General features: G+C 45.2%; 2 protein-coding genes across 5 annotated transcripts in view; one reads left to right on the top strand and one right to left on the bottom strand.

Moving 5' to 3' along the window:
• The first annotated feature begins 888 nt into the window (after nucleotides 1–888).
• Nucleotides 889–3,285, top strand: TMEM220 (transmembrane protein 220). 3 transcript variants are annotated; one of them, XM_072403293.1, is made up of 6 exons: nucleotides 889–1,208; nucleotides 1,875–1,943; nucleotides 2,201–2,261; nucleotides 2,573–2,696; nucleotides 3,008–3,067; nucleotides 3,151–3,285. In XM_072403293.1, the coding sequence occupies exons 1-6, from the start codon at nucleotides 1,077–1,079 to the stop codon at nucleotides 3,281–3,283; spliced, it is 579 nt and encodes a 192-aa protein (XP_072259394.1). In that variant the 5' UTR covers nucleotides 889–1,076; the 3' UTR covers nucleotides 3,284–3,285. The 3 variants fall into 3 exon arrangements, with proteins under 3 accessions (XP_072259394.1, XP_072259396.1, XP_072259395.1); XM_072403294.1 differs by having other exon boundaries at nucleotides 906–1,208; nucleotides 1,914–1,943; XM_072403295.1 differs by lacking the exon at nucleotides 1,875–1,943 and having other exon boundaries at nucleotides 890–1,208.
• Nucleotides 3,286–10,176: 6,891 nt separating this feature from the next.
• LOC140325456 (manganese-dependent ADP-ribose/CDP-alcohol diphosphatase-like) overlaps nucleotides 10,177–12,220 on the bottom strand; it is a 5,550-nt gene continuing 3,506 nt past the window's right edge. For both annotated transcript variants that reach the window (XM_072403292.1, XM_072403291.1), the window contains exon 4: nucleotides 10,177–11,919. In XM_072403292.1, the coding sequence (XP_072259393.1) occupies nucleotides 11,573–11,919 (347 nt within the window). In that variant the 3' untranslated portion in view covers nucleotides 10,177–11,572. The remainder of the gene's footprint in view (nucleotides 11,920–12,220) is intronic.

Raw genomic sequence — 12,220 nt, 5'->3', positions numbered from 1 at the left:
GGTAGGTGGGAAGGATGGATGTTGCATTAGTCCACATTTGGGCCTGTTTGTGGCTTGCGGTGTGACCAGATCACATGACCAAAAGCTGCAAATGAATGAGAGCAGCCCATGGCATGCCATGTTAGCTGTGACATCATGCGGCCAAAACAAATGCGTTGTGATGATGAGCACGTTACATGCATCAGCGCATTGCAGTGACATCTTTGTAAATGTTCCCATGATCCTGTAAGGCAGCGCAGCCCTGATACATGTGAGTTACTGTCAGAAACATTGGGACATCTCTGTTTTCTGGGACATTTTGCAGCACTGCCGGCCCATTGATTGGAGTCCAAAGGTAATGCATGAAAACATGCTCTTTCTGTGTCAGATCAGAAGGATAACCATCTCAGAGCACCCGCTGATCATGTGACCCACATTACATTCTACCCACAGGTAATGGTCACCACACATGGGCACCGGCCCATCGCACCAACATGGCTCACAGTTTACTTATTTGGCCAAAAATTACAAAATAAATCTAATATCAAATCCGGAAACCAATGCAGCGCTCCAGGAAACTGATAACAGTGAGGACACAAAAAGATACAAAAAGTTCTGGGTCACCTGTGCTGGGCATCAAGGGGTTAAGCTGTGGGGAAGTGGGAGGGATTATGGGAGGAGCTATTACTACAAAGGGCGGGGCTTTGTAACAGGCAGGAAGCGTGTCAGCGAATGAGAGAAGAGGATACAGGAACCCAATCTGCATACAGACTGCCAGGACTACAGAGGGGGCAATAGAGAGGACGGAGAAGAGGACTACAGGGGGGCATTAGTGGGGGTTACAGGAGGGATCAGAAGGGAGGGGGGGACTATAGGGAACTACAGTGGGGACCATATAGAGGACTATAGTGGAGATCACAGTGGGGACAGTAGAGGGGTCTACAGAGAGGGGGGACAATATTGGGGACTTAGAGGGGCATTGGGTGGGACTGGAAAGGGGGCTACAGTGAGGACTATTTGGGGATCACATTGGTTCTATAGTGGGATTGGTAGTGGGGATCATAGAGGGGACAATTCAGAGAACTGTAGAGGGGACCATGGAGGGCACTGTGAAGGGGCCATGCTGGGGGCCCCTGGGCTCCATGTTGGGTACTGACCAGCAGATGGCGCTCTGGAGGGTTTGCAATCTGCTGATGTCAGCGTTCTTCTCTCTGGCCGCCTTTGTACAGGTGAGTTCTTTGGGTGATTTTTGTCCCCCCCCCATGTGGGTGTCAATGAAGCGGTGAATGTGACTTTCACTAAATATCCTTTGAGGGTGAATCTGTGCACAGAATTCTCAGCTTCATAATTAGCTAAATTTGAATCATACATTCACCTTTATTTCAGGGTGAAAGGTGAGAGTGAACTTTCCAAACTTAGCCTCTGAACTCTCCCGGACTGAGACCTCTCAATGTCACTTTCTATTGGCTGAGATGTTTTTAGGACATTTTTAGCAACAGAAGAATCATGCGCATTGTACCGGATCTATAAAGTGGGGGGATTGTAGCCCGGGGGGGGCAGATTGGAAGTGTGGAGGGATTATAGCACGGGGGGCAGATTGGAAGTGTGGGGGGATTATAGCCCGGGGGGGCAGATTGGAAGTGTGGGGGGATTATAGCCCAGGGGGGCAGATTGGAAGTGTGGGGGGGATTATAGCCCGGGGGGGCAGATTGGAAGTGTGGGGGGTATATATATCTGGGGCTCCATTAGAGAGATTTCCTCCCACTTCCTGTCCCGGTGGAGTCATGACACGTTCTCCTGTGATTGCTGCACTGATTTCATTGGCTGTGGGTTTGTAGATCAGGGAGGGGTCACATAATGAGATTTATCTGATTTATTATTATTTTATACATCAGCTTCTCCTAACAGCCGACACCATGTCTATTCCTTCACAGATCAATGATCCCGATGCCGGCGTGTGGATTGTAAGTGAATCTGCAGAACCTTCAACTTCACAGCCAAAGGGAATCTGTACACTGAACAAAATGAAATACTAAATTCATTGCGCGGTCTGAGAGATGTCACGTATAGCGCAGCGTACAGAATGTCACGTATAGCGCAGCGTACAGAATGTCACGTATAGCGCAGTGTACAGAATGTCACGTATAACACAGTGTACAGAATGTCACGTATAGCCCAGTGTACAGAATGTCACGTATAGCCCCTGTGTTCTGTATTTCAGGTGATCTATGTAATACCGGCCAGCCTCATCCTTCTGCTCAGCATAAAACCGGACATAACGGGTAAGAGATGGCATAGGAGACCGAACCCCAACACACTGCACCACCCCACCCTGGGGCTTCCCTTATCATTCAATGACGGGGGAAGGGTCACCAATCTGATTGGATAACAGTAACATATTCGGAAATATAATGACCAATACCCAGCTGTTCCAGTGATTCTCCCCTCCATCAGAGGGAATTCTGGGAATATTAGGATACAGCTTTGGTTGCTGCTCCCGGGCTCCGGGTAGTGCTGTATGGCTGAGGTGGAACCATTATTATTGGGGGCTGAAATCTTCTAATACAAAACGTTATTCTGATTCCCCGTGCAGGTCATGTGATCTGGAAGACGTTATCCGACCTCCATTCCGTGTTGTGTCTGCTTGGAGCTTCCCGTCTGTTTGTTTCTTTACTTCTGGACGGCAAGAAAAATATATTACACGAGGAGGAGGGCAGGTGAGTCCTCATGGCGGGGTGTATTCCAGCACCATAGTGTGCATTGCAGTGAATGTGACCTTACAGGACATTGACACAATCTTTACACAGGTGAATGGCAGTGGGTGCAGGGTACAGGTTCTCTTTAGGAATGATCCTATTGGCTGTTGGTTCCCAATATTCCCGGTATTTCTGTAGGATTGGATGATGTATTGATGACTACAAAGCTCAGACTTTTCATGAATTGGGATTTCCATTTGGTGACCATAATCCGACCCCTCTGGTCACATGATCAGGTTGTGTCACCCGTTTATTTGGTTTTGTCCCCCCAGGGAGCTCTCAGGATTGGCGATTATCGTGTTGTGGCTGCTCCTGTGCCGGAATTCTGGGAGGTAAGTGTCCGTTTTCTGACTCTCATACCCCAGGTACCGGGCTGTATGTATCACATCGCCATATCACGCCCTATTCCTTACAGGAAGTCCATAGGTGGCCCCAGGCTGCTGATTGCCGTCTCCGTCTCGGTCCTCCCCTTTATAATCTGGCTTTATATCTTCATCAACAAGGAGATGAGGACGTCATGGCCGCAGCACTGCAAAACCGTCATCTGAGGTAGCAGAATTTATTGTACGTGTTGGGGGTTTTGTTTTTTGTGGGTGAGCGATATTCAGATTCACTCATTACAATCTCAGTTCAGTAATAAGGAAAAGGTATTGGTGAGGCTTTGGTGAATTATTAATAATAAAGAGGATTTATATAGCGCCAACATATTACGCAGCGCTGTACAATAAATAGGGGTTGCAAATGACAGTCAGTCACACAGGAGGAGGAGAGGACGGCCTCCATTCACTGAATCTGCCCTCCGGCCTCCATTCACTGAATCTGCCCTCCGGCCTCCATTCACTGAATCTGCCCTCCGGCCTCCATTCACTAAATCTGCTCTGCAATAATGGGGGAAAGGATTTGATTGAAGAAAACATTGAGTGGAATGTTTCCATCACAAAGATTGAGAAATGTTTCATTATCATCATGTTATCACCAAAGTAATAGAACCGCACAGATGACCGATTACACCGATTGGGAACGTTACAAATAAACCTCGGTGGGGAGCCGGATTCTGGACGCCTTCTGCCCTTCTGTATCAGTAGCTCCTGATTTGGATCGTTGTACTCATTGGTGCTGATTTATTATTCTCCTTGGCTGGAGAGCATGCACTTTTATCTGTAAAGCTAGGTGATCCTGCAAACCTGGAATGGATCTGGTCCAGGACTGAAAACATGACTTCCAATCTATTCCAGCTCACTGATGAAAGTGTTTTCTCTGCAGCCTAGGAGAGCTTTATTGGTATCGGACTTCACACACCAGAATGATTGCCATTGGACCGGTACACGCATGTAATAATAAGTTTATCAGATTTGGCTGTATGTAGTATCTCTAATAAACATAATGCGGAGAGGGAGGGATTTGTAGAATGTACATGAGCACCTTGATATATATAATCTCCTTATGTGGATGTGATTGGCTGTAGCTCTGCCTCGTACTAATAAAAATATCAATCTGTACAAGCAACTTGATGGACCGTTTCATGGATTGTTTTCCTCGGTCAGTGTTGAAGTCGCTGGATCAGCGTGACAACCAGGCAACTAGCATTTTCAGAAGGAGGGGGAGCAACGTTTGAACCCCAATTATTACACAGTATTTATATAGCGCCAACATATTACACAGCGCTGTACAAAGTTATGGTCATGCGACTAGCTGTTCCTCATAGGAGCTCACAATCTAATGTCCCCCCCCCCCATAGTCATATGTCATTAATACAATCTAAGTTCAATTTATGGGGGAAGTCATTTAACCTAACTGCATGTTTTTGGAATGTGGGAGGAAACCCACACAAACACGGGGAGAACCTGCAAACTCCATGCAGATATTATCCTGGCCAAGATTCCAACCTGGGAACCAGCACTGCAAAGGTCAGAGTGCTAACCACTGAGCCACCATGCTGCCCTTTTGGTTTAGTCTCCTGCACCCTGAGGCTCTCTATGCCCCTCTGTCCCCAGATAACACGAAGATTTGTAGGTGCTTACAATATTGATATGATGTCAGATTTCAGGAGCGGATTCTAAATTATTCAGGAGCTGGAACAGGTAATCTCTGGCACAACACATTCCTTATGTTACTCTGCATATGAAGATATGATGGGTGATGGGGGGTTCAAAGCCCAAGGTAGGTGCATTGAAATAACGCTATGCATCAAGAAAAAAAAATCACATGCCCTTGTCTCAAAGATAAAATGCCTATTCCTTATCCCTTACCCTCCAGGATGCCGGCTATGGACAGGGGCAACTGAAGCCAGCCACCAAATTGTTACGTAATGTACAGCACTGCATATTATGTTGGCGCTATATAAATACTGTTTAATAATAATAATAATAACACCAATTCAAGAGAGACCTCCAGGCAGGAGAGCAAGAAGCCTAATGACCACATATCCTCATTATAGATTTCAGCGTAGGTCTAAGGACGGGCCCATAGGGTGGCTCAGAGATGGCCCTGGGACAGGTGACACTCCATGGGGTGATTCCCCGCAGGTCATATAAAGTTGGTGCCTATTTTCACCTATGATCTATAGATGTCGTCAATGCATTTCCGATATCCAATGTTCCCCATCAGAGTTTGTATTGTATTCAGTTTAGAGTAGTATTTGGTTAAATTATCAGAATTTGTGCTGCAGGACGTTTATTTGGCAGCTAAGCAGCCATTGCTGGATCACAAATATTAGACATAAGAAATCGGCCCCTGACAATCCTCCTATCTTTTCCATCCTCTATGTGCTATAGAAAGAAGGCGGCATGGTTATACTTTCATGTTAATATAAATTACGTCGTTAGCCAGCCCCTGGAGTTTAGAATATATTAAATAGAACGGCAATCAGAGGGGGTTTTTTGGCTACTTATATTGAACAAACTTTTACATCAAATTTATCATCAGGATACAAATTGGAATACAAAAGCTCCAGTTTCTGATTCTCCCAAGCTCAACATCAAATATTTCTAATAAATTAGGTATAAAAACCTATTAAGTCAATGAAAAAGATAAGTTACTTGAAAACAATAAACGTGAGCTCCTTTTTGTCTCTGTTAGCCCGACGCGTTTCGCTTTGATGGCTTCCTCAGTGAAAGCTCGAGACGGACAAGCTGAGGACTGGAGTTATTATGTTAAATAGATACGTGCAGCTAGACGATATATGGAGGTGAATGCCAGAAGTCTCGTATAAACCCAACCATACAAAGGAAAGGGTGTGTGAATCATGGATTCCTGTGGGGGTAATAAACTCTACTTCTGCATGTCGATCTAATTTCCTAAGGCACATATACAGAAGAAGGTCACAAAGTTTTAAATCTTAGAGGATATCCAATAACTTTAAAAAGGAATGCTTGGGAGATTCTGTTGTGTATGCATACTACTCAGAGGTCAAATATAGATTTATATCCAATGCCTGTAATGCCCCCCACCGGGCCGAACTGACCCCCCGAGCATTTAATGGCACCTCCTTTACCTTTTCATTATTATAATTCTGATTCTGCTGTCACATTATAAAGGTTGTCCTGCCATTTGTTCCGCTTCTCAGACTAAGTTATCATTTTGTGTGTTACCTGTACCCATGAGGTCAGTACAATGTATACCTTTACCTTTGTACCTCTTCTATACAACCTGTGCACGTTTTACTCATTGGCTTCTTATCTGTGCAGTGTATAGGTGTCTGCAGGATCTTACTTTCCATCCAATCAGAGCTTGTGCTGTTATCTCATTGACCAGCCCAGATAGAATATGACACAGGAAAAATCTCATTGTAGCTGCTGAAGGCCCTGGATTGTACAATCTTCTGCTCGCTGTCTGCCATGGCATCTGCTGATCTGAGAAATGAGCTGAACTGCTCCATATGTCTGAATGATTTTACAGATCCGGTAACTCTGAGATGTGGACACAACTTCTGCCGGGTCTGTATCGAGGATATTCTGGATACACAGGAGGCGTCTGGAGTTTATTCTTGTCTCAAGACTCCATAAAGTACACCACTCCACCCAACATATCCGAGGTTCTCCGGCCTGTAACCTCCAACCAGGACCACTCTGCTTCCTTCTGCACTTACTGCATTCACCCGTCTGTAGCTGCTGTTAAATTGTGACTGCTGTGTGAATGTTTCCTGTGTGATGGACACCTAAGAGTCCACAACAAGTCCTCAGAACATATCCTAGCAGAAATGCCGCTTTCATAAGGAAATGCTGAGGTATGTGTGCTGCAAAGATTCAGCGTGTATTTGTGGCTCCTGTTTGGCCTTTGGAGATCACAGAGGACATCAGGAAGCTTTGCTCAATGACCCGTTTGGGGATAAGAAGAAGAAACTGAGAACTGTTCTGGATAAACTAACCTCAAAGACAGAGGTGGCTGAAAAGAGAATCAAAGCTCTGCAGAAACAGCGACATGGAGTACCAGAAAAAGCAAGAGAGAGTCACTGCCCTGTTCTGAGACATCCAGAGACAGCTGGAAGATCTGGAGGAGGAGGCAGGAGGAGATCTCATCGTCCATCTCAGATCTGATCCAACAGCTGGAAATAAAGAAGGATGAAATGATTGGGAAGAAGCAATACATTACGGAGCTGTGTGACACCACTGACCCATTGACCATCCTACAAGACAAGGAGAAGGAGGAATTTGGTGATAATGAGGACATAGAAGGAGAGAAACCAAGGACTGGGGAACTGGATGAGGGTCTATTTCTGAGACATTTATATATTTATATAGATAAGGGGTGTCAAACTCCAATACACAGAGGGCCAAAATCAAAAACTTAGACCAACTCACGGGCCGACCTTGAAATTTATTGAAAAAATTGAGGAAATGTTTCCTTCTCATTAGATATAAACCCTTTGCTTCGCATTCAATCTGGAACTAACCTATAATAAAGGAGCATAAAACTTTTTTTTTAATATTATTATTAAGAAAATATCTTCTGCCTCTTTATTTGTAGCCTTCTGAGTTAAATTTCAATGGTAACCTTTTTGCACAGACTAACAATAATAATAATAATATTATTCTTCTATGAAAATCCAACCATTCAGATCAGATCAGTAGCAAGGAAAAGCTGAGGCGGAGTGCTGTAATCTTATGAATGGCCCGCCGCTGGAACTAACTCTTAATTGAAATAGCGCCACTACTAAACATCACGGCATTATTTGCGTCTATAAAACAGTCCAATGCGGGGCCACGTATAGGCAGAGAGCTCACTGGTCTATAGACGCCAGTGATGCTGGGAATTGTAGCAGCCGCGCTATTTCAATACAGCGGTGGGCCAGCTGCAGTTCATATTTAGGATTCCCATGGGGGCCAAAAAAAAAGGATGTTGAGGGTCAGACTTTGACAACCCTGGTATAGCAGATTTTATAACCTTTGTAAGGAAAGTATATCATCCAGGTAATTATCCCTCTGTGCTTCTTGATATAAACACTGCCGGTTGTAAAATATTTGTATCCGATGACCTCTAAATGGCCACTTGGTCTGCAGCCAATCAGAACCCTCCGGCGGCACGGCTAAGGTTTCAGTATAACCTGATTCTGACCACCCGGAGTTTCTCATCTGGTCAGCACTTTTGGGATGTGGAGACCAGTGAATCTGGGAACTGGAGGTTGGGAATGGCCTACCCCAGCATAGAGCGGAGAGGGCAGCAGTCCGCCATTGGAGACAACGACAAGTCCTGGTGTTTACGTCGGTGTAACAACCAATGTTCGGTGATACATAACAGCAAAGATATACTTTTATCCGATAAGTTTTCCTCTCTGAGATTCCGAATCAATTTGGATTTTGGAGTTATGTGAACCAATCCGATACCTCCACACCTTCAATGCCTCCTTCACCGAGCCCCTCCATCTTGGCTTCTTACTAAGTAATGGTTGGGTGAGAAGAAACAGCTAGAAGCTCTCATAACTGTCTGTAACAGCGGAGGCCAACCGGTGGTCTGCAGATTAAATTATCCGTGATAAAATTTTGGTGGTCCGTGGCTCTGGCTGGTGTACCTCCCAACAGGGGTCAGACCACATCTCCCGTACTGATTGTAGGCCCAGGGCTGTTCTGGCATCATGACGTCACTCTGGGGGAAGTGCAGTTCGGACTTTTAATGGTCTGTAGGTCCGAAAAGGTTGGCGACCACTGGTCTGTAATGTTCCATGTTGCCTGTACAGGCTCTGTAGTATCCATTATGCTTGTTTGCAATGCTCAGCTTCCATTTAGAGAAATTGATGTATTGTTGTGTTTGGGGAAAGTCAGCCGTCCACATAGATGCCATGGTATGGTCTGGTGACTCCATTTCTCTAAAATTGTGCATCCAAACTCATTCAATGACCGAAAGCTACTGGTCCCTCTGCCGCCCCACTTCGCTCTCCATGGCACCCATACATAAAGTTGTAGCGCTGAAACAAATTCCTATACAAGTGTTTGTCAACCAGGGTTCCTCCAGGGGGCGCTAAGGCTTCCTTGAGCAATGAGTAGATTCTAACTCTAGGGTCAGTTTCGGTGACACCAATGATCTTTCTGGCTAAGGGTGACATTCTTCCCACTGGCCAGCAATGTAAGAGGAATTCTTCCCACTGACCACCATACTAATGTACTGTGAGCTGGAGATAAATTAATTATAAAAGATGTTCCCTGAAGGTTATTTCAAGGGTTCCTCCCCAAAATTGAAGAAAGGCAGCTGAGCTCCAGGGTAGGTGGCCCATCAATACACTGATCTGGCTCAATTTGATCACAATAGGATTAATTCTTTATTTGTATTTTTGTTTTAGTGATGTCATTAGTATAATTTTATAAATATTGTGTTTTCATTTCAGCACATTATATGAATTTTTATCATTTTCATGTGTACTGTGTAGATTTGAATTGAGCAGCATGCACGAGGATTTGGGGTGAGGTTGATTTAGGTTTCTCAGCATGCTTAGTGAATGAACATGGGGTGGAGAGGAGACCTGAGAGGGCAATATTTAGATAAAGGGGGACACAGATGTTGGATTATCATCCTCCAATAGGAATCGTTTCTTGGGATCTGGCTGCAGTGTATATGGGTTCCTTCTGATCCTTGCAGGCATCCTGCACTCTGTACCCTAATTTAGTAATTTGCTATTACACTTTAAATCTTTACTGCAAATGCATTACGCATGCAGTACACATTGCAAGGTGCAAAACTGAAGCTACCCCAAAACACACTTAAGGGGTGATGGGGGCTTTAAAGAGATTGTGTCCCTTAGCTCTGGATGGTGACAGGTTCTCATTAAACATAGCGCTTAACATCTAGAAGAACTGTGACCTCTCTTCTCCTCCCTAACACCATGATCATAATATTTATTGCAGTACAGGTTCTCTTTAAAGGTCAGGGTGAGCAGACATCACATCCCCACTGAGAACATAAGAAGCTCTGCTACAAGGGGCATTGAGGTATTACTGATATAAAGGGAAACTGTCATTGAAAAGTTTAATAAATTCAATATGATCTTGCTGTGGGGGATTGCTCGTGCCAACAGAACCTTCCCCCTTTTCTCCATGAATAGCCGATAAGGTCCAGGACGGTTGGATTGTTTCTTGTCGGATCAGGTGAATGATGTTGGAGAATAATATTACACAGTATTTATATGGCACTGACATTACACAGCATTGTACAAAGCCCATAGTCATGTAGCTGTCCCTCAGAGGAGCTCACAATCTAATCCCTACCATAGTCATATGTCTTTAATACAATCTAAGGGCAATTTTGGTGAGAAGCCAATTTTCCGAACTGCATGTTTTTGGGATGTGGGAGGAAACCGGAGTACCCAAAGGAAACCCACACAAACACGGGGAGAACCTGCAAACTCCATGCAGATAGTGTCCTGACTGAGATTCCAACCTGGGACCCAGCGCTGCAAAGGCCGGAGTGCTACCCACTGAGATCTCATTTTATTCAGAGTTGGACAATGATTCTTCCCAGGATTTATTATCAGAGTTAGAGGATCCTGCAGTGAAGGTGGGGGGGGGGCATCGCAGATTTCACCGTGTAGGAAATGATTGCCCATGGGCCTATTAGTGTGTTGGGGAGGAGGGGGCAGGTTGGGAATACAGGTCCCTATGTCTTTGGCCTTGTGGGTGATGCAGCTTAAGAACTCATATTTTTATCTAAATCCCCCCGTGTAACTTTCACTTTGTGCTACCAATGTTCAGGCATCTGGGAGTCACCTCTTCTCTTTGGGGTTTGTGCAAGAAACTGCACTGCAACCATTCACTCGTATTTCAGTTTCTGCTCAGGAACGCATGTCAACACTGCTTACCATTTCCAGATGCATGGAGGTTCAAACTAAGCACCCGGGGGTGGTTAGCAGCGCAGTTGTGCCAACATTAGCTGGGATGAAGTACAATGCCCTCATTTAGGGTTCCTCCAGAGATTGTTCGGGATTTCCCAAACCTGCAATCACCACCAAGGACAGCAATTTCCACTTGGCTATCGGAGTAAATGGGCAATACGCGGACTATGAGTGTATAAGGAAATGACATTTACACAATTCTGAAGGAGAGAGAGAGGAGAGGGAGAGAGGAGAGGGGGAGAGAGCAGAGTGTGCATGCATTCTGCCCTGGATGTGGTATTGCTATGGGTAGTCCTGCATCTAATGTACCATCACCTACACATGGCACTATTTCACCAGGTGAGAAGTTACAGAAAGGCTTACACAATGTGGTGAAATGAATATTTTTGGATCAGGCGGGGAAGGCACTTTGTACAATCCTTCAGTCAGGGCTGTAAAATGGACCCTGAGGTGCGATCCACAATCACCCCTGACCTTAGGATTTGGGGAAATTACAGCAAGCCAACAATCAATAAACTTATTACAAATTCTTCTTCTTCTCAAATGTGAGGCAGCAGCAGGATGAGGCCGGGTGGATCTCCCGATAGAGGAGAATTCTGCTCTTCACTCTTCCTCTTCCCCGAAGAACCATCCGGTCTTCAAAAACATCCACCGTCCCAAAGGCGTTAGTGTCAGGGGGGGACTCTATAACGCCCTCCATGGTGACATGGTGTATGCCTTGTGAATCCTGGTGATACCCCCCGCTGTGGTCGTGTCCGGCGAAGTAACACACCACACATTGGTGAGAGTGAATGACTCGGAGGATGTCTTGGTAGTTCCATGCCAGGCACGGAGTGCGTTTGGCCTTAGGGTGGATCGGGGTGTGACCTGTAATAAACAGCACAAAGTCAGATTATCCAGGAATCAGAAATTGCAAAAAACAAAATATATATATACTTTGTATGAAAATTGTACTGAAATTTGTTTCACCTCCCAGAGGATCTTAGGTTTCATTTTCTATTGGGAAATCTGCAAATCCCTGTTAGTGGTTTACCCTCCATCACCAACAAAACTCAGGGGGGGCCAAATGTACACCATTGGTGGTCTTGTAGGAGGAGCTGTACTGGGTGAAATCTCCCCATTGTGGGAGGGGCAGAGACACAAACTACTGGGGGAAATCTCCCCATTG

This window comes from Pyxicephalus adspersus, chromosome 3, assembly GCF_032062135.1.
Source record: "Pyxicephalus adspersus chromosome 3, UCB_Pads_2.0, whole genome shotgun sequence".
Lineage (NCBI taxonomy): Eukaryota > Metazoa > Chordata > Amphibia > Anura > Pyxicephalidae > Pyxicephalus > Pyxicephalus adspersus.
The sequence above is the reverse complement of the archived record's forward strand: the minus strand, read 5'-3'. Positions and strand labels throughout refer to the sequence as shown.

Excerpts from the sequence above, each read along its gene's own strand:
- TMEM220 (XM_072403293.1), top strand. The coding sequence starts at position 1,077 with ATGGAGGGCACTGTGAAGGGGCCATGCTGGGGGCCCCTGGGCTCCATG. Across the intron at positions 2,697-3,007 it reads TTACACGAGGAGGAGGGCAG|GGAGCTCTCAGGATTGGCGA; the intron begins GTGAGTCCTCAT and ends TTGTCCCCCCAG. Across the intron at positions 3,068-3,150 it reads CTGTGCCGGAATTCTGGGAG|GAAGTCCATAGGTGGCCCCA; the intron begins GTAAGTGTCCGT and ends TATTCCTTACAG.